The following is a 21,497-nucleotide window of genomic DNA, read 5'->3' on the forward strand; positions in this document are numbered from 1 at the left end:
GGGGGAGAAGGGTGGAATCCCTTTGTTTTAGGTTCACGGAGCTTGAATCTGTATTGCCTCTGGGTGAGGGAGAAAGGGGAGGGGAGAAGGGACATTCCTCCCTGTTTTAAGATTCAAGGGGTTTGAATCACAGTGATCTCCCAGGGTAACCCCGGGAGGGAAATCCTAGGAGAGGCACTGGTGAGGGAAAGAGTTTACTTTTCCTGGTGTTAAGATCCAGGGGGTCTGGGTCTTGGGGGTCCCCAGGGAAGGTTTTGGGGGGACCAGAGTTTATCAGGCACTCCAAGTCCTGATTGGTGGCAGCGCTACAGGTTCTAAGCTGGTAATTGAGCTTAGAGGAATTCATGCTGGTACCCCAACTTTTGGACTCTAAGGTTCAGATTGGGGAAAGATACCATGACAGCAATAAGAACTATTACCTCACCTACCTTGTCTCCAATCTCGGAGCTGTCATAAACAGATAGTTAAGGGTTAATGTCTCTTTTACCAGTAAAGGGTTACAAGCAGTGAACCTGGAACACCTGACCAGAGGACCAATCAGGAGACAAGATACTTTCAAATCTCGGTGGAGGGAAGTCTTTGTTTGTGTGTTTTCTTTGTCTGTTGTTCTCTCTGGGTTCTGAAAGGGTAACCAGACATACCTACAGGCTCTCTAATTTTCTATTCAAATAGTAAGTTACAGTAGAAGGTGGTTTAGTCTTTTTGATTGTTTTCTTTATTTGCAAATGTGTATTTTGCTGGAATTATTTTAATGTGTATTTGTGCTGGGGGGAAGGCTCCTCTCTAGTGTCTATAAGCTGAAAGACCCTGTAACATTTACCATCTAAATTACAGAGAACTTTTACTTTTTTTCTTTCTTTTATTAAAAGTTTTTTCTTTTTAAGACCTGATTGATTTTTCTCCTTGTTGAGGCTCAAGGGAATTGAGTCTGTACTCACCAGGGAATTGGTGGGAGACAAGGAGAGAGAAGGGAGGGGGGAAAAGGTGGAATCCCTTTGTTTTAGATTCACGGAGCTTGAATCTGTATTACCTCTTGGGGAGGGGGAAAGAGGAAGGGGAAAGGTGCACTCTTCTCTGTTTTTAGATTCAAGGAGTTTGAATCACAGTGATCTTCCAGGGTAACCCAGGGAGGGAAAGCTTGAGAGAGGCAACGGTGGGGGGAAAGAGTTGACTTTCCTTGTGTAAGATCCAGGGGGTCTGGGTCTTGGGGTCCTCTGAGAAGGTTTTGGGAGGACCAGAGTATACCAGGCACTGCAAGTCCTGGTTGGTGGCAGCACTACAAGATCTAAGCTGGTAATTAAGCTTAGGGGGATTCATGCTCGTACCCCATTTTTTGGACGCTAAGGTTCAGAGTGGGGGATTTATGCCATGACAGGAGCACAGCAGAAATCAATGGCTTTGAAGAACCCAGTTCCAAACCCATGTCCTAGGGATGTGAGGTCTCTCTTGGTGTATGTTCCTGGGTGGCAAAGAACCTAATCTCAGGCCTCTGAGTCCCCCTGCTGATAAACATGTATCCGCGCATGGCTTGTGTTTCATTTTGAATGTACGGGGGACCAGATCAGATGTTGCTGGATTACAGAGACTCTAGCTATATCCTTTTGAAAAATACTCTCAATAACTGTAAACGTCACTGGGATTACAGCAAAAGGTCTCAGTCTCCAGGCCATGTAAATCATCACGTCTCCATTGATTTCATTGGAGCTCCAACATTTTATACTAGGTGAGGTTCTAGCCCTCTGGGTTTAATTATACAGACCTGATCAGCTGTAGCATTTGTTGCCATCATGTTGCTGGATACATTGTCCCAGGAAATACGGAACCATCCTGTGCCGGATAAAGTCAGCATCTGTCAGGAAAAACAGAAACAAACAAGGTGAGCTAAATACAACTCAAAAAGTGTCAGATGATCTGTTAGTTAAGAGGATCTTTACATCAACAAGTGCCACTTTAACTATGTGATCTGTTGCAATTCACTCTGAAAGCCTTGGATCTCAGATTATTGGGCAGAGAGGTTAAGTGACCTGCCCAGTTTCACACATAAACCAGTGGCAGACCTAGGACCACAACCTCAGGTTCCTAATGCCCAGTCTTGTGCTTTAGCCACTAGAATAAGAGTCCCTCTAGTTACTGAGCAACTCTTTTTCCTATTATAAATCTCTTGTTATTAGCTGGTTATGAATATCAGTTGGCTCAGTTCCCAAGGTGACACTCTTCAGATCCATGTTTGCTTGGAAAAAGAGACTGGTCCTGCCTTGTGTTAGCTAACATAATCAAATTCTAGTTTTAACACCTGCTGGCAGGTCAAGGTAAGACTAATCTGTTAAAACTACAAACTGCCTTGTCTTCACTAGGATTTTATCCCATGTCAGTTAACTTGCCTTAACTAACACGAGGGAAGAACACAGCATTTTTCTTCACTATTGAAGACAAGGCCTCTACACTGCTGCAAAATATGTGGAGTAAATAGCACCATGAAGCATTCAAGGCACAGGATCAAGGCACAGTTAAGACCAAAGCATACTGTGAAGAACTTCAAAAAGATCTCACAAAACTAAGTGATTGGGCAACAAAATGGCAAATGAAATTTAATGTGGATAAATGTAAAGTAATGCACATTGGGAAAAATAACCCCAACTGTATATACAATATGATGGGGGCTAATTTAGCTACAATTAATCAGGAAAGAGATCTTGGAGTCATTGTGGATAGTTCTCTGAAGATGTCCATGCAGTGTGTAGAAGCAGTCAAAAAAGCGAACAGGATGTTAGGAATCATTAAAAAAGAGATAGAGAATAAGATGGAGATTATCTTTTTGAGATGAGGAGACCGCAGTATTCAAGATGTGGGCATACCATGGATTTATATAACGGCAATAAGATATACTGGCATTAGAAAAGGTTCAGAGAAGGGCAACTAAAATGATTAGGGTTTTGGAACAGGTTCATATGAGGAGAGATTAAAGACACTAGGTCTTTTCAGCTTGGAAAAGAGGACACTAAGGGGGGATATGATAGAGGTCTATAAAATCATGAGTAGTGTGTAGAAAGTGAATAAGGAAAAGTTAATTACTTGTTCCCATAATATAAGAACTAGGGGCCACCAAATGAAATTAATGGGCAGCAGGTTTAAAACAAATAAAAGGAAATTCTTCTTCACATAGAGCACAGTCAACCTGTGGAACTTCTTGCCTGAGGAGGTTGTGAAGGCTAGGACTATAACAGGGTTTAAAAGAGAACTAGATACATTCATGGAGGTTAAGTCCATTAATGGCTATTAGCCAGGATGGGTAAGGAATGGTGTCCCTAGCCTCTGTTTGTCAGAGGGTGGAGATGGATGGCAAGAGAGATCACTTGATCATTACCCGTTAGGTTCACTCCCTCTGAGGCACCTGGCATTGGTCACTGTTGGCAGACAGGAACTGGGTTGGATGGACCTTTGGTCTGACCCAATATGGCCATTCTTATGTTCTTATGATCACAGACATGGCCCTGACCTGTATCTCCGGAAGCCGGAGGGCACTGGCCCGGATTTCGTGCCTCTCTCTGCGATATGTATTCACCACATCAGGGTTAAGCCAGGTGTTGTGCACCTGAACCCCAACTCGCATCCCACTGCTTGGTGCCTTCCCATGATGGAGCGCCTCCAGGTAGTACTTTGAGCCACCCATCAGCTCAAATTTCTGGGATTTTGGCTGCCAACTCTTGCTCCAGTTTTTCTCCCAGTGTTCAGACCATTCAGAAGCACCAGCAGGAATAAAGGCAACTTTCACCTGAATTCAGACCAACAAAAGCAACAAGATAATTATGCAGCAGTGTCTGGCTCCAAAATAACACATGAACGAGACCTCTTTAGCTGGAGAGATTGTACCTTTAAATGACAAAGATAAAGCAGATCACATTCACAGCTATGAGCAGATGTCTGCAGCATTCCTTTCTTTTTGTAAGGGAAAATCCTGTCTACTACAGAGTGCTGTGATCAAGGGGTCTGAGTTGAGTCCCAGGAGGCCAAGACTTCTCATATCTCACCCCAGCCCTAATAACAACTCACAATAACAACTGGCCTTGGATAAATCACTTAGGTTCCTCATCTGTAAAATGGAAGTTGTGTGATCTACCTATCTCAGATGGGTGTTATGAGGAACAGTTAGCTTCCACTTATAAGGTGCTTTGCAGGTTAACAGGGCTAGATTTTATTTGATAGAGGCCCTGCTGGGTCCTCTCCTTACACTCCTGTTGAGAAACGACAGTGGCCCATGAGGAGTCATCTAAACCAAGCGCCTTTCATTCATTGGATTTGAAATGGAGTCTTTTCCCTCAATTCCATGGAATCTGAGGTAACTGTGGAGGCCACCTCAAAAAAGCTGTTTGTTAGAGGGAACCCTTTCAAGGTACGACAAGAAAAAGACACCAAAAAGAGCACCACACCTTAAAATCACGAGGGAACAGAACCACTGAGCTAATTCCCTTTCCCCACCCAGGGTATTATAGTAACACTACCTGTAGGTAAGACTGCCATTTTAAGTCTCAATTTTCACTTAAACCATTCAAGCTGAAATTTTTCATTCTGGGTGTCAATCTCAGGGTGGATTTTTTTTAAACTTCCAGTTAAACTGGTTGAGTAATTTAATTACACGGTTACATTCTAATTTTTCTATCTCATTCAGCGCATAGGATGGACTGTGCTCTGGGATGGATCAAGGCTGCAGAGTGAAGATGGCTGCTGTTCATAGAACTCCTGCCTCTCTTATTGCAGAAGTTAGAAGGCAAATGAGGCAGGGAACTGGAGGAAGAGAAGAATGGTCTCAGAGTTAAGCTAAATGCTGTCCTGGAGAACTGGAGTCTATCCCTGTCTGTGCCATAGAGCTCCTGTGTGATGCTGGGCAAGTCACTTAAGCCAAAATGTTCCACAAGTGGGATCCGCCTTTTCTGGTTGCCCAACTTGAGATACTGGAGGTCTGATCTGCAGAAGTGCTGAGCACTCCCAGCTGCTACTGAGGTCAATAGCAGCTGTGCTCTCAACAAATGAAGTACTATAAAACACTGAGTCCGCTTAAAAAAAATAAAAATCAGGCACCAGGCTTCTTAAACTGAGCCCCTAAATTAGACACTTTGGGTTTTCTCCTCTGACCCTCAGTTCCCCATGTATAAAACAGGGCTAATAATACCCTCTCCTCGCAAGGGTGTTACAGAAATAAATGCATTAATGTGCATGAAGAACTAAAATACTATGGCAGCATCATAGAAAAGCCCCTAAGGAAGTTAATAATTCCATATTCAGTGCAGGGTTTGGATGGAGTGCAGTAAATATGGCATGGGGCCATGCACTGAATGATGAGGATAGAAAGCAACATCAACCAGCCCCTCATTCAGTGGAGACTGAATGAGGCAGGATTCCTGTGGGGAAAAAAACACAGTATATGATCATGTCATTAAAGACTATATCATCATGCATTTGCACACAAGGGGGGCAAATTAAAGTTGCACAGGCAACCTTAATTCTAGCATTTCTGTATTTTTGATGTTTGACTTTGCAGTTTGAATGTTCTTTTAATGTCTTTTTTTTTTATGTAATTAGTGGGCTTGAGTGATGTAATGGTTAGCTCCCTCCAGAGGCAGGGTTGTCAGTAAAGAAGGCACAGGACTGCCATTAACTCCACATGCACCAAGCTCTGACTGAATGTCCTGGCTGGAGTGATTTAGTTGGGAACTGGTCCTGCTCTGAGCAGGTGATTGGACTAGATGATCTCCTGAGGTCCCTTCCAACCTTGATATTCTATGATTCTATGCTTAAGAGTTCTGGAAACAGCTAGTTCTCACTGAGCACGCTCATTTCATTTGCATAGGAACCTCCTTTCTGGTAGCCTGACACCCATTCTTTTATGGCAGGTGAGATCTTCAGGGGTGGCAGAAGGAGACTTTTCCCCTCTGAGCCAAAGGTAACTGGGGACCAGACAAAGAGCCCTTGGAGACTGCTGTTTTCTTGACAGTAACCCACCAAAGGACCTCAGTCTTGAGCCAGGAGGCTTGCTTCTGGGGTGGAAAGGATAATTGAGTCTCTAAGGCCCATTCAGTCCTCGGCCTCTCGAGATTGATGCCAACAATGGTGCCAGCTGTGACTGCATTTTTAGTGATGTGGTCACACGCCAACCAAACAATCCATCCACCTCCTGTCAGACACATTCTAGTAGTCACTGAACCACCATTCTCTGGCATGGGACAAGGACCCCAAGTTGCTGCTGAAGTTAGAACAAGGAGATCATGTACCACCCATCCACATAACACCACCTTTCAATGGGCATCCCATTTTCCGCAAGAGGGAGAGAAAATCTACAGCAAGGAGAGCGCGTCTGGAAAGCTGGACAATCAAGGGCCTAAGTTCCTGCTTTGTTATGCTGGGGTATGTGATGGAGGCACCTCTTGCAGGGAGTTAGCTCCAAACTCCTACCCCTCACCTTGGGGAGGCAGAAATTCTCCCAGGAATCAATCCAGCACAGCTATCAATGACAAACAAATCAGAAACAGTCCCCTTTATCAGCAAACAACAACCCCAGTGGCCCCAGCATCAGTCCCGCAGTCTCCAATTCTTTTGAGCTCTGTCTGATTTTCATGTGCTGTGAACAGTTATACTAGCCACACATGCAGGCTGCCTCCTAGGCCCGTCCATCCACCTCCTGGAGCTCAGCCTCTTGGCCCGCCCGGTCCCTACAGCAGCACATGCGCTATCCAATAACCCTTCTCAAATCACAATCCCATCCTCCATATCAGAGGGGAGCAGGCACCAGGAAGGAGGAGTGGGACATCTGCCACCTTTCAAGCCAACCGGCACAAGAAATTCCAGCTTCTCCTTTTTAGTCATCTCCCCCACCACTCGGGGTTGCAGAGCCTGCTTACGCAGCACTGTTGCCGATCTGTGTAGCTTCACCACGTTAAGACAACACCATTAAAAAAATCAACACAACAGCTGAAGAATCAGGCCCAAGCAATCCGACTTGCAGAAAAGGAAATCCCAGTGCTTGATAACTGTAAATGCAACTCTTCCATACCCTGCACTTCCAATTTTTGCTGCCCTAATGAAATACCTTTCTTCCTGGGTCTTCTGACAGGCTTAGGTGCAAGGAAGCTCTGCCATCTGCCTGAATCCAGAAGGTGTAATTATTTGTCTGTGGTGCCACAAAGAATCCACGTAGTCGTGAGCTAGGCAGCAGAAAAATATCCATGTCATACAAAAGCAGTGCGAAATCCCAGACAAACAGCTGGTTTCTCCCATTTATTAACAGTAAGAGGGAAATATTTGTAACAACATGCAAATTTATTCAAATTCAAGAGCTTTTACCAGTTTTTAGGGACTCAAAATCTGACCTGTTTTCACAGGGAAAAAAATTATGACATTACACAAATATTTCCAAGAAAAAAGGGAAAATAGACTAGGTTTTTTTTTAAAGTAGAATCATCCCCACTGCTGAGCAGGAAACAGCGTTTATACTGGAAACCTACACAAGTTCAAAGGAGAGGCACGTGAAAATGTCAGAAAGGTGAAAATGTTTGAGCATTTCTGCAAAACAAAACACAGCTCTCAATGGATGAAACTCAAAAGGGTCAGATCTTGTGCACCCCAAAATTCTAAGGGCTAGCTCCTCTGGGGGAGTAAATCTGGCCCAACATGCCTATTCCAACCTTTTGGCACACAGAGCTGCTCTCCAGATGCAATACTTTCTGCTTCTGGCTGAGCCAGTTCTATCTCATGAGCACTCTCCTTTGAGGTATTTCATCACTTCTGTCTCTAGTCATGGGCAAAACCAAGAAACTCCTCCTACACCACTCTGTCCCAGGTTCTCCAAGCAGGACAATTCAGTGAAGATGAAAAATATAGGATAAAATAGGTCACTGCATTTTTTGAATTTCAAGGGGACCTAAAAACTCTAGTACTGAGCAAAGATTTGATTGGAAGCCTCAGAGCTGTGCAGTAAAGCTTGTTTAAAAGGACTGGTATGTGCTATTGCTACTTCTTTCGCGGCTAAAGGTGCATAGCAAGTTTTCGTCTCCTTTTGAGACCACTGAATACCTGAATGACTGCTGTGCTTGAGAGAGAAATCTTTCTGGAGAGCTGGCATTAGGAACAATCTGCCATCTATATCCAGGGGCTGTTTCAGCGAGATCAGTGCCTGCTGCATCATCCCAGACTTCAAAGAGAAGCCCTCTGTTTCCTGGGAAATTAAAAAAAAAATATCACGAATCTAGTCAGCATGGCTAATGGAAAGTCCACAGCACATGAGAGAATTAATAGCAAAACAATGGAAATGCTGCAGGCCACAGTCTATGGGTTGCTGGATAATAATCTCTGAGAAGAGATATTTTGGGACCTATTAATGGGATCAACATTAGTTCCAGGCTAGGAACACTAGAGCGACGACACCTTGATCTATAGAGTCCCCTCCAGCAAATAAAGAAAAGTACCAAAGGTCTTCAAAGTGTAGTGCCTCCAGCACTCCCAGCCAAGGTGCAATGGTCAGTACATTGAAGCAAAAGGAAAAATAATTGGGAGAATTCTCAGGGACTCCAAAAGGGATCAGAAAACAAAAGACCCCTGGAAAATAGACTGGAAATAAAGGAGACCTTTCAGGAGGGGCAAACTCATGGGTATCAGGGGAAAAACTGAGGAGTGCCATCGGGTTAGTCCAGAGTTCCTAGGTTCAGATATTCCTCAGAAATCCCAAACAAACTGGGAAGTTTGGTTGGCAAACCCAAGAGAGGCTACCCTGTGATTGAAAACCCATGTGATGTGACAAGTGACATCAGTAGGTTTTGGATAGCCCCATTTTTATCCATCCCACCACTAAACACAGAATGAAGTCTCTACCCCAGGGGTCGGCAACCTTTCAGAAGTGATATGCCTAGTCTTCATTTATTCACTCTAATTTAAGGCTTTGTGTGCTAGTAATACATTTTAATGTTTTTAGAAGGTCTCTTTCTATAAGTCTATAATATATAACTAAACTATTGTTGTATGTAAAGTAAATAAGGTTTTTTAAATGTTTGAGAAACTTCATTTAAAACTAAATTTAAATGCAGGGTCCCCCGGGCCAGTGGCCAGGACCTGGGCAGTGTGGGTGTCATTGAAAACCAGCTCACATGCTGCCTTCAGCACACATGCCATAGGTTGCCTACCCCTGCTCTACCCCATTTCCAAATGGCAGAAAAGAAGTTTGCAAGCAGGGCCTTTGCTCTTAGAAATACTGTACCTGCTTGGGGTGCAGCAAGTCTTCTGATCTCAGCAATGGGTCCAGTGATGCAGCTAATCTTCCGGGGAGAACAGTGCTTGATTTCACAGGGAACACCTGACAGTGGGAAAAGGAGAAGTAGGTATATGCAGAATGAGACTGAAGAACATAAATCCAGGCCTAAACTGTTTAAGGGATGAGCCCCCTTTGATTCTGAAAGAGATTAGCAAAGCTGCACTGCATCACCTTCAAACAAGGGCAACATCACACCAAACGGGCTGTATATCTGTAGCCAATTATTCATGTGAATTCACAACAGTGAGGGCCTCTCATACGGCAAGCACCATGGTTCTTATGGCCACTACCATGGTACTTACCTGTACATGTGGTCCTACTGACTTTGACTCAACTTCAGTAGGACTTGCTTGAGCAAGTGCTATTAGATTATTAGGCCATAAGGGAGCTGGCTCCTCTGAACACATGTCCAACTGAGATTCAATATGGTGGCATGGGTGTAACCCAAGGCAGAATTTAATTGGTTGATTTAGTTGGTGTTGATCCTGCTTTGAGCAGGGGTTGGACTAGATGACCTTCTGAGGTCCCTTCCAACCTTGATATTCTATGATTCTATGAATTTGGTCTGTGGTCTTCATTCTGTCACTGTAGTATCCAAAACTGATTTCTACCTTGTTACATGCAACTGAGACCTGCACAGGCTGGTCAAAGAAGTCTGTAAGCAGAGTCAGGATGAGCTCTACCCTGACATCTGGCTCCCCCACTAGTTAGCACAGTACTCAGTGCTCTCAGCTCAGTAATTCCAGCTCTTTAGTGATTTTAACTCTTAGTGATCTCAGCTCATAGTAGGGGGGCCCCAGTGCTAGTGCACCATTAGCCCAAAGTGAGTTCAGCTCAGTAACCTGTATCTAGAGTCTTAAGGGACTAAAAAATCAACTCTGACATGCCACAGTGGAGAGAGGAGTGGGTGGAACTGGTGCTTCTGGCTCCACAAGGAGACTGCACCACCAGGCACAGATACCTGTCCCCAGCCTCTCTCAATTCACTGGTTTTTGGAACCCATGTCCCTTGTCTAGCAAGTACCACCCAACTGAGGTTGAGTCATTTCTGTCACAAGGCAGTCCCATAGCTCGGCAGCCTGGGATGGGGTAGGTGTGCCTATGCAAATACACTCTCTGAAATTCTTTCCCCCAGATGTCAGGGTAGAGCTCATCCTGACTCTGCTTACATATTATTCTATGAATTTGGTCTGTGGTTTTCATTCTGTCACTGTAGTATCCAAAACTGATTTCTACATTGTTACCTGCAACTGTGACCTGCACAGGCTGGTCAAAGAAGTCTCCTGTAATCGTGAGGTCACTTCCTCCTCCTAGGCTTCCCGAGACAGGAAACACAGATGCTATATCTATAGAGGAAGGAAAAGGAGACTCAGAGAATGGACCTAGCTAACATGCATTAGGAAAGGCCCATCCCACTCCTGCTTCCGTTAAAAAAAGCAACATTTGTCCTGATCTCAGGGGGAGCAGGTCTGAGAAACTAACTGGCCCAAAGTCATCCCTAGCCTGAATTCATTCAGGAAACCAGTGCAATTACAGCAAGGATTAATTTGATCCTAGAGATATAGCTCAGCTAAAGGACAATTTAAGGAGGGATATGATAACTCTGACAAGCTGGTATAATTCACATCCTGAGGAAGCCAGAAGCAGGTGAAATTAAACTATTTTTGACCAGTAGTTCTCAACTTTCCAGACTACTGTACCCCTTTCAGGAGTCTGATTTGTCTTGCGCACCCCCAAGTTTCACCTCACTTAAACTACTTGCTTACAAAATCAGACAAAAATACAAAAAAGTGTCAGTGTTACTGACAAATTATTACTTTCTCATTTTATCTGTATGAAATTTTACATTGTACTCACTTTGCTAGTGCTTTTTATGGGGGGAGGAATATCCAGATGACTTGATGTACCCCTGGAAGACCTCTGCATACCCCCAGCCAGGGCCAGCTCCAGGGGTTTTGCCGCCCCAAGCAGCCAGAAAAGAAAGAAAGAGAAAGAAAAAGCCGCGATCGCTATCTGCGACAATTCAGCGGGAGGTCCTTCGCTCTGACCGGGAGTGAGGGACCCTCCACCGAATTGCCGCTGAATAGCTGGACCTGCCGCCCCAAGCACCTGCTTGCTAAGCTGGTGCCTGGAGCTGGCCCTGACCCCAGGGCTACAAGTACCCCTGGTTGAGAACCACTGTTTTAGACTGTCAGGCTGGCCTCCTAATTTAACCCACTGATTTGACTGTTGTGAACTTTCTGTCAGCAGTGTTGTTGTAGTCTTGTTGGTCCCAGGATATGAGAGAGAGACAAGGTGAGTGAGCCCAGACTTGAAGAAGAGGTCTGTGTCAGCTTGAAAGCTTATCTCTTTCACCATCTGAAGCGGGTCCAATAAGAGATAGTGCCTCATCCACTTTGGCTCTCTAATTGAACTTTCAAACAGTTTGAATATGATGTTGTTAATCCTTAGTGTTTAGGGCCAAATCCTGAAAGATGCGGAGCCTCTGGCAATTGCCAGTGAGATAAATGGAAGTTGTGAATGCTCAGATTTGACCTCTAATCTCTGTTTGCATGGACAATCTGGCTATTTTTCCACTAGATATCAGCATGGCTGTTTAGCATTCCTCATCTCTCACGCATACACAGGTACTGTAGTTAGATGGGACAACTGCAGTTCTAAACACTGAATCACACTTTCGTAATCCTTAAAATGGGCTATTTGGAGAGATGACCTTAGCTTTCTCAAGCCTAAAATTTTTCTAATCCATCCATTTAAGTGCCATATTAATCTTTCAGCAGTCAAGGGATCCCTCTAAATCCTTTAAACCGAGTCCTTTGTACGTGTGCACGTCACAAATCACCAGTCCATGAGTTACAATACTTACAATCAATGGTTAGATCAAGCCTTAGTGGGAAAGATATAGCAGGCAGCCCTGAAACCTGTTCAGACTGGATAAGCCAAATGGTCTTTTCTAGCCTTGTCCTATCTATGATAGCAATCAAAGCCAAGTGCTTTATGGTTCATGAAACTTAGATCTGTGGTTATACTTTTGAGTTTTAGACCCAGATTCTTTCTGAAGATCATTGACATTACTTAACCATGACAGCAGCTACTGAGAATTTAATTTTATACTTTCTAGAGAGCTGGAAACTTCATGCCCATGTGTTTTACAATACAACGCTTACTCAGTACAAGACAATACTACAGTAGTCTGTGATATATCTTTGCCCAGAATGCTTTCTTACACTGAAACTCAAGAGATACAATACAATCAGCTAGAGGATAGGCAGGAAGTAATTTTCAGCTGATTCGTCCTATCCAAACCCCCCTGCATGTCGGAGACCTCCACTCCCACCAACTTCGGTAGGATTTGAGGGGGCTGAGCAGGGTCAGGCGCCTAGTGTAGGTCTGGCAGGAGAAATAGTTGGGTCACTTGATCATCACCCCATCTCCACACCTGCTGATTCTCCTGTTAGGGTTTTCCTGCTCAATCCCCTTTAGAGATTTCAGAGCCACCCACAAAGCTAGAGACAAAGGGTACATCTACATGAGGGGGCTCCCAGAGCAGGCAGAGAGACTGCTAGCGCTGCTTGTGCTAGCATACTAAAAATAGCAGTTTGGGCTCAGGCTGGAGCCTGGGTTCTGAAACCCCACAAGCCCGAGCCCCAATGTCTATGCTGCAATTTCATAGCCCTGCAGCCTGAGTCCTGCGAGCCTGCATGCTGAATCAGCCCAGCCACGGGTGTTTTCCTGCAGTATAGACATAACCTGATTGATAAGGCCCATCTTGCAGGGAGTTCAGTTCAGCATGCAATGAAAGCAGGAAGAGACAGGAAATCTGGGTACCCCCAAACCTTAGCTCATAGAAAGATAGAGGGCTAGATTTTGTATCTCATCCTGAGGTCCTTTTTGTGCTCTCTGTCTACATGAGAGCAACTCCCACTGAATCCGAAGGGAAATGCACACAAGGATCAAAGGTACAATAACACTGGGAAGAATAAAAGCCTCTTTTGACTTGTCATAGGACAGAGCAGTCATTGGGGCAGCAATGTACAGCACCTGAGAATGTCTGATACAAGAAAACCTCCTGTTTGGCACTGATGAGCCAAGCATCCTTGTGTACCATTGACCTGCAACATGAGAGAAAGGCCTGTGAAACTCCGTGGAATTTGAGCTGAGGGTAGATCTCTCCATAGTACCAGGGAAGCTGAATGGGACATCTCAGAATAAAACACAGGAAAACAGTTATTCTAGGATAGCAAATGCTACTTTTCACCCATATATAGCATCATTCATTCAAGCATCTGAATTCGAGCTGGTTGAAATTCTTCAAATGAAAAATTTTGCCATTATCAAATACAGTTTTGTTGAAATCAAAATCTGTTGTCTCACACTTTCTTACAGTTTTCCTATTTTCTGCAGGTGAATAATGGCAAAAAAGGGGGTTTTCCCCACTTTCAGATACTTTGCCTTTTCCCTTTTCTTTCTGTCGAAAAGGGTAGAAAAGTAAAAGAAGGGAGAGAAGGGAAGGAGGGGGTCTTAAAATCCAAAAAAGGAAAATTGAAATGTTTTTGGAGTACAAAAAATGAAATGTGACATTCCAAGTCAAAAAAAAAAAATAACGTTCCCCAAACCCAACATTTTGCAGTCAAAAATTTTTGGTGATTTCTCCAACAGAAAACTCAGAGGGAAAAATCTCGGTTTTCCAACCAGCTCTAACCTGAGTGTATTGTGGGTCAGATGGTAGCATTTAACCACTGGCATATGGATGGAGACACCATACCCAATGGGTGTCTCCCAGAGTTCCAGTAAGTGCAGAATGGATAGCAAACCATACTGGCCAACATCAGGGATTGAACCAACTACCTCCAGCACTGACCACATGAGTCTCTACAGGTTGAGCTAAAAAGCTAGATTCCAGAGTTAACACCTGGTACAGACTCATTTCCTCAGTGACTTGGGCATGGTGTGAGGAGACCTATCACACATTGGACCAGTCGGGTATACACAGATTGTATCATGCTTTTGAATAGACAAGCATATTCCCCTGGCCACAGTTTGTATGTGGGGGTGTAAGGGTCATGATGCACCTTGTCCCCACTCCTTGTGGGACAGCTTGCAGTCTTGGAGACACATGCAAGGAAAAGGAAATTGCAGATATTGTCCCTAGCCTATGCAGGGGGTGTGTGAAGCACCTTCGACCCTGGACAACGCTCCCTGCACATCCTGTTGGAGTTGTGGGGGCAATCTGGCCCTTCATAAGCATTAAGTCTCAACACCATGATGAGGTAGAGAAAATGGGTGCAGAGAGATGAAATAACTAGCCCACATGTAACCCATGCCTGCTTGGTGTGGTGCTCTGTCCTCCTCTAGTGGCAGCCAGACAAGCTATAGACTGATAAATCTGCTACAGCCTTGGCTAGGAGAGAGATGTCTTTTAGCTCAAGCAGTAGAGACTCATGCATTAAGCTCCAGAGGTCCCAGGTGCTCATGACCAGGGTCTGTCAGCATTACACCTGCTCACTGAACAAATCTGTCACAGAATCAGAAGTTGAACCCAGCAGTTAATAAGGAAGTCGCCACAATGCATACCTTGATTTCTACCACCAACGCGCAGAGATCCGTGGCTGGCAGTTTTATCCAAAGTAACAACTGATTCATGAGCAAGGACAATGATAATCAAGCCGTTTTTTTTAAAATATGGAGATATACCTATCTCATAGAACTGGAAGGGACCTTGAAAGGTTGTTGAGTCTAGTCCCCTGCCTTCACAGGAGGACCAAGTACAGTCCCTGAGAGATTTTTGCCCCAGATCCCTAAATGGCTGTCTCAAGCATAGAGCTCACGGCCCTCGGCTTAACAGGCCAATGCTCAAACCACTGAGCTATCCCTCCATTGGGAGCAAGGCTCTTATGCTGTCTAAAGCAAAACCCTCATAGAAATCTCACCAAGCATCAGCTGTTATACACTCCTTCTGATACTGCATTTGGATCAGAACCAACTCTGCCCTCTTTCCCCACCCCTAACATTCACAAGTCACTCAGCCACACTGCCTGTGTAGAAGATTGGTGATAGGGGATTATGCCCATCTGTATCTAATGGATACCCCTGTTCTTGCACTTAAACAATGGCAAGGAGACCCCCCTGATCCTTTCAATATTCTCTCGGGGGAACTTTCTTCTTATTGCCATCCTCAGATCTGATGATCAGTTCATCCCATTGAGACAGTAAAGGGCCAGGGCTAGGTATGTAGAAGCAAGTTCTATAAAATGTATCCAGGTACTCTTTCTGGACCCAGAAATGCAGCCGTGCTGCCATAGGAAACCACAGATGAACGGGGCAGCATTCCTGTTACTCACTTTCCTTTGTTAAACACTGAAAAGCTAACGTTCTGCGAACCTGTTGGAAGAGAAAACAGACACAGATAATGCAGGAACGTGGAGGAGTCCGTAGAAAAAGCACACCAGACTAGGATCAACACTATGGGTCTGATTTCCCTTTCTTCACTGACTTTACCCCAGTGTATCTCCACACACTTCAGGGGAGCTGCTCTGATTTACAGCGAGAGGACAAAGCACATCAACTAGTACTGCTACGAGAACACAGAAACCTGAGAACTATACCCCAAAGAACCCATTGGAGCAGTCACACCAAAACTATATTGCACAGTGTCCAGCTGACACGGGAGCCTGCCACATTATTATTATGGAAGCACCTAGAGACCCAACTGAGATCAGGGCCCCGTTAAGCCAGTCGCTGTTGCATTTTACAATCTAAACATACAGAACAGAGCCAGGGGAAATAAAGCACACAGAAAGCTTCAGAGTAACCTTCTCAAAAGCCCCTAAGTCCTGTTTTCAAACATGACTAAGGCTCTGAGGAAGTTTAAGTCTCACTTAAAGTCAGTGGGATGTCAGCTCCTAAGTCACTTTTGAAAACAAGACTTAGGCACTTTTGAAAATGTCACCTAAAAGTGACTGCCCACAGCCTCCTAGCTGAGCCAGGTCTCCAGAATCCCAGTGCAGTGCCTTAGCCACCAGACCTAAATAACTCTGGTCTTCCACCAGGGCAAACCCTTAGACACTGGCAATCATGTGAGGCAGCTGTCCCACCAATTTTCTCCTGGGAATGGCCTATATCAAAGGCCTACAACTCAGATGACAAGCATAGCAGAAGGGGCACCCTCACAGGCCTAGTAACACGGTGATGTGAAACAATGAGTAAGTGACATACTGAGCCCACAAACACCACCAAAACTCAGCTACTCCAGGGAAAGGGCTGTAAAAGTATATAGCTAGGGACAACTCATTGTTGTGCACTTCCACTTAGATACGAGGTGGAGAGTTGTCACGTAAAGAACAGAAGCACATGTGGCACCTTAGAGACTAACAAATGTATTTGAGCATAAGTTTTCGTGGGCTGCAGCCCACTTCATCGGATACACAGAATGGAACATATAGTGAGGAGATACATGAAAAGGTAGGAGTTGCCCTACCAACTCTAAGGGTATGTCTACATTACGGGATTATTCCGATTTTACATAAACCAGTTTTATAAAACAGATTGTATAAAGTCGAGTGCACACGGCCACACTAAGCACATTAATTCGGCGGTGTGCATCCATGGTCCGAGGCTAGCGTCAATTTCCAGAGCGTTGTACTGTGGGTAGCTATTCCGTAGCTATCCCATAGTTCCCGCAGTCTCCCTCGCCCCTTAGAATTCTGGGTTGAGATCCCAGTGGCTGATGGGGCAAAAATCATTGTCGCGGGTGGTTCTCGGTAAATGTCGTCACTCATTCCTTCCTCCGGGAAAGAAACGACAGACAATTATTTCGCACCCTTTTTCCCTGGATTGCCCTGGCAGATGCCATAGCACGGCAACCATGGAGCCCGTTCAGCTTTTTTTTTTTTTTTTTTTTTTTTTTTAAAACAGTCACCGTATGTGTACTGGATGCCGCGGACAGAGGCGATACTCCAGCACTACACAGCAGCATTCATTTGCTTTTGCATGATAGCAGAGATGGTTATCTGTCATTCTGTGCTGTCTGTGGCCGGTGTAAATTGGCAATGAGATGATGGTTATCTGTCCTTCTGTACTGTCTGCTGCTATCATGGGTGCCCCTGGCTGAGATCGGCCGGGGGCGCAAAGGCAAAAATGGGAATGACTCCCCGAGTCAATCCCTCCTTTATGGTTTCTAAAAATAGAGTCAGTCCTGCCTAGAATATGGGGCAAGTGTACTAGAGAAGCAGTGTATAAGAGAGCACAGCTGCTCCGTGTCAGATCCTGCAGAAATGATGAGCTACATGCCATTCACGGAGGGTGCCCCTGCAACAACCCCACCAGTTGCTTCCCTCCTCCCCCAACCTTCCTGGGCTACCGTGGCAGTGTCCCCCCCATTTGTGTCATGAAGTTATAAAGAATGCAGGAATAAGAAACAGTGACTTGTTAGTAAGATAAAATAGGGGGAGGCAGCCTCCCGGTGCTATGACAGTCCAGGCAGGACACTAAGCGGTGCCGGGGAGAGGAGCCCAGCATGCTGCTGCTATAACAGTCCAGGCAGGACAGAATCTTTTCTTTACACAGGAAAGGGAGGGGGCTGATGGAGCTCAGCCCCCCATGGCTATGATGAGGACAGTTACCAGCCATTCTGTACCATCTACTGGGAATGACCGAGAATCATTCCTATTTTCACCCAGGTGCCCCTGGCCAACCTCACCTGAAGCCAGCCAGGAGCACTAACAGGTTGATAACAAGGACGGCTACCAGTCCTACTGCACTGTCTGCCACTGGGCAGGGGAGAGGAGTGGATGCTGCTCTTCACTGCTGCAGCATCGCGTCTACCAGCAGCATTCAGTAGACATAGGGTGACATTGAAAGAAGTCAAGAAACAATTTCTTTCCCTTTTCTTTCACGTAGGGGGGATGGAGTAAATTGATTAGCTATTCCTTGAACCACGCCGGACAATGTGTTTGAACCTACAGGCATTGGGAGCTCAGCCAAGAATGCAAATACTTTTCAGAGACTGCTGGGGACTGTCGGATAGCTGGGGACTGTGGGAGTCCTCAGTACCCTCTCCCTCCCTCCATGACCGTCCATTTGAGTCTCTGGCTTCCCGTTACGCTTGTCACGCAGCACTGTGTAGCCTGGAGATTTTTTTTTTCAAAAGCTTTGGCATTTCGTCTTCTGTAACGGAGCTTTGATAGAACAAATTTGTTTCCCCATGCAGCGATCAGGTCCAGTATCTCCCGTACGGTCCATGCTGGAGCTCTTTTTGGATTTGGGACTGCATTGCCACCCATGCTGATCAGAGCTCCACGCTGGGCAAACAGGAAATGAAAATCAAAATTTCGCGGGCTTTTCCTGTTTACCTGGCCACTGCATCCGAGTTCAGATTGCTGTCCAGAGTGGTCACAGTGGTGCACTGTGGGATACCGCCCGGAGGCCAACACCGTCGATTTGCGGCCACACTAACCCTAATCCGATATGGTAATATTGATTTTAGTGCTACGCCTCTCGTCGGGGAGGAGTACAGAAACCAATTTAAAAAGCCCTTTATATCGATATAAAGGGCCTCGTAGTGTGGACGGGTACAGCATTATATCGGTTTAACGCTGCTAAAATCGGTTTAAACGCGTAGTGTAGACCAGCCTAAGAGGCTAATTACTTAAGATGAGCTATTGTCATCAGGAGAAAAAAAACTTTCGTAGTGATAATCAGGATGGCCCATTTCAGACATTTTGACAAGAAGGTGTGAGGATACTTAACATGGGGAAATAGATTCAATTTGCATAATGGCTCAGCCATTCCCAGTCTCTATTCAAGCCTACCAATGTGATATATGCCATCATGTACCAGCAATGCCCCTCTGCCATGTACATTGGCCAAACCGGACAGTTTTACGCAAAAGAATAAATGGACACAAATCTGACATCAGGAAGCATAATATTCAAAAATCAGTAGGAGAACACTTCAACCTCTCTGGTCACTCAGTAACAGACCTAAAGGTGGCAATTTTGCAAAGGAAAAGCTTCAAAAAACAGACTCCAACAAGAAGTAGATACCATCAACTTAGGCTTGAATAGAGACTGGGAATGGCTGAGTCATTACACACATTGAAGCTACGGCTGCTACTCTGACACATGTAAAGAAAAGTGAAGGTCAAAAAATGGGTGAGGGAGGGAAATATTTACAATAAATAAGTCATTAGGTTACAATAATAAGACCATGGTCAGAAACGTTCAAGGGACTCACTCCCAACCTTGGGTTTCCGATGGGATGGCTATACACCCTCCGGGTATTTCAATAATTAAGACACCTTTCGATGCAGAGACCAGAATTATAGGTGTACATGTTGTCTTTCCACTGACCGATATAGCTGCCTTCTACACGGCACTGTAAGGTCCCTGTTCCATGATCCATCTGAATGGGATAGCTGTAAAGAGACAGAGAAATTGTGCTGCCTTTAGAAAGGAAAGAGAATGCAAGGAAAACACAGCATTACCATTCCAAACAAAATACAGGTTGTCCTCAGCTCCAGGGCTTGATACTGGAAGGCTGCTTGGACCCTCAGCTTAAATAGGAGGTGAGGGAAACAGCATCTCACAAGACCGGGTCACTGGAGACAATGCATAGGAAGAGTTACAGTCCTGAGGTTGCTATGATGCAGACTAGCTACTGGGCTGACCTTTCTGGGCATATCTACACTGCAAAGTAAGCCCAGGGTTCAAATTCAGGCTCAAGCCTAACCCCTCTTCCATCTACACACAAACCATGCTAACCACAGGGCTGGAGGGTCCAAGCCCGAGTCAAGCCAGGAACCAAGACTCAAGCCTTATTGCTGTGCAGTATAGATGCAGCCCCACTGGACTCATGCTCTGGGAGTCCACCAAAATTATCCCACAATCCCACAGGCTGACTTTCTTTGTTCTCTGGAAAGTCAAGTTTGGTGGACAGCCAAGTTTTCCCACAGTGCACCATGAACAAAGGGCTAGAGCAGCCACATTTTGAGAGGGTAACAGAAAGTCTGGGATATGAGTGGTTGGACTTGGGCCTGCATAATGGGATGGGACCCAGGATTCAACAAGTCCTAACCTGGGGCTACCACTAAGTGTAGATGCTCAAGCCCTAGGTTAACAAACCTGTCCACTAACTCAAGTTCTACTGACCCTGGGCTTACACTGTACTGTAGACATACACTCTATGGCCCCAACGTATGAAAAATGCAACAATGGCTTAAAGGTGGACTTTGTCTTCGGTCACAATGTGGACTGGGCCCCTTTAAGGAGCCCCAGCCCAACTGTGCTTCATTAACGGCCCCTAGATGGGGCCTGATTGACAGCAACTGGGCTTTCTAAAGATCCAAAGGGAGACAGAAAACAGAGAGGGGAAACTGTGACAGAGACCAGGAGACTTGTGTAGAAGACCTTTGACCGGGGAAGTGTTTGAGCCAGGAAGCCAAAGGGCTGAAGACCAGAGAAAGTGGACTCCAGGGAAGAAAGGAACATTCCAGCTAGAGAGGGCTGGGAGTTGCCTGCTGAAAGCAGGGAATTGAGTTGAACTTTGTAGACTTTATTTTGGGACTTTGAGTTTTGTTCTGAACTTTGATCTTGATAAACCCATCCCTACGGAGGGGTGGATTGCCTGTATGCACAATTTATTAAGGAGTCCTGAAGAGGGAAACAGAGGCAGAAAGCTGCAAAGCCACCTCGGCCCCAAGGGGATGCTCAGGAGGAGGCAGATCCTGATTACCCACCCCCGCCCAAACCACAGAAACAGAGAACCTGAGAATCAGGTCCCATGTGTCTTTCTAAGAAGAGAGGATCCTGCACATTGCAGTATTACCAGAGCAGTTCTCTCTCAGAGGGGTGGTTATAGATTGCTAGCAGGCAGGCTAAGAATGTTGTTAATGTTGAAACTGCTTTGAAAAAAATCAATGATGCCAAGGGTAAGTTTGTAAAAGTTTAAACAATGATTTGACAAACTGCTTAAACCCTTAGCAGTTTGGCCCCACCACTTCCATATTTTAAACAAAGACCTTTTCATCAGCAGCAGAGAAAGAATTTATGATTTAAGGGAACTGAGATAGTTTGTATTTGACTAAATAAGTAATGCAAACAGGAATGCTACTGCCAGGAGCTGCTGTCCCGGAGACATGAAAACTTCCCCCCCACGGAGATCCACTCTGGCAGCTTTCCTATTACACTGCACTCAGTCACTTATAC

At 45.2% G+C, this 21,497-nt stretch overlaps 1 protein-coding gene across 5 annotated transcripts in view; it reads right to left on the reverse strand.

Annotated features, from left to right (window-relative positions):
- The window catches only part of PKHD1 (PKHD1 ciliary IPT domain containing fibrocystin/polyductin), a 382,755-nt gene that overhangs the window by 339,414 nt on the left and 21,844 nt on the right, over window positions 1-21,497 (reverse strand). For all 5 annotated transcript variants that reach the window (XM_050948683.1, XM_050948684.1, XM_050948682.1 and 2 more), the window contains exons 9-17: window positions 19,644-19,708; window positions 15,636-15,675; window positions 13,336-13,406; window positions 10,539-10,640; window positions 9,242-9,337; window positions 8,065-8,206; window positions 7,082-7,196; window positions 3,497-3,772; window positions 1,760-1,849 (exon numbers count right to left, since the gene is read on the reverse strand). In XM_050948683.1, the coding sequence (XP_050804640.1) occupies window positions 1,760-1,849; window positions 3,497-3,772; window positions 7,082-7,196; window positions 8,065-8,206; window positions 9,242-9,337; window positions 10,539-10,640; window positions 13,336-13,406; window positions 15,636-15,675; window positions 19,644-19,708 (997 nt within the window). The remainder of the gene's footprint in view (window positions 1-1,759; window positions 1,850-3,496; window positions 3,773-7,081; window positions 7,197-8,064; window positions 8,207-9,241; window positions 9,338-10,538; window positions 10,641-13,335; window positions 13,407-15,635; window positions 15,676-19,643; window positions 19,709-21,497) is intronic.

Source organism: Gopherus flavomarginatus, chromosome 4 (assembly GCF_025201925.1).
Source record: "Gopherus flavomarginatus isolate rGopFla2 chromosome 4, rGopFla2.mat.asm, whole genome shotgun sequence".
In the NCBI taxonomy this organism is placed as follows: Eukaryota; Metazoa; Chordata; order Testudines; family Testudinidae; genus Gopherus; species Gopherus flavomarginatus.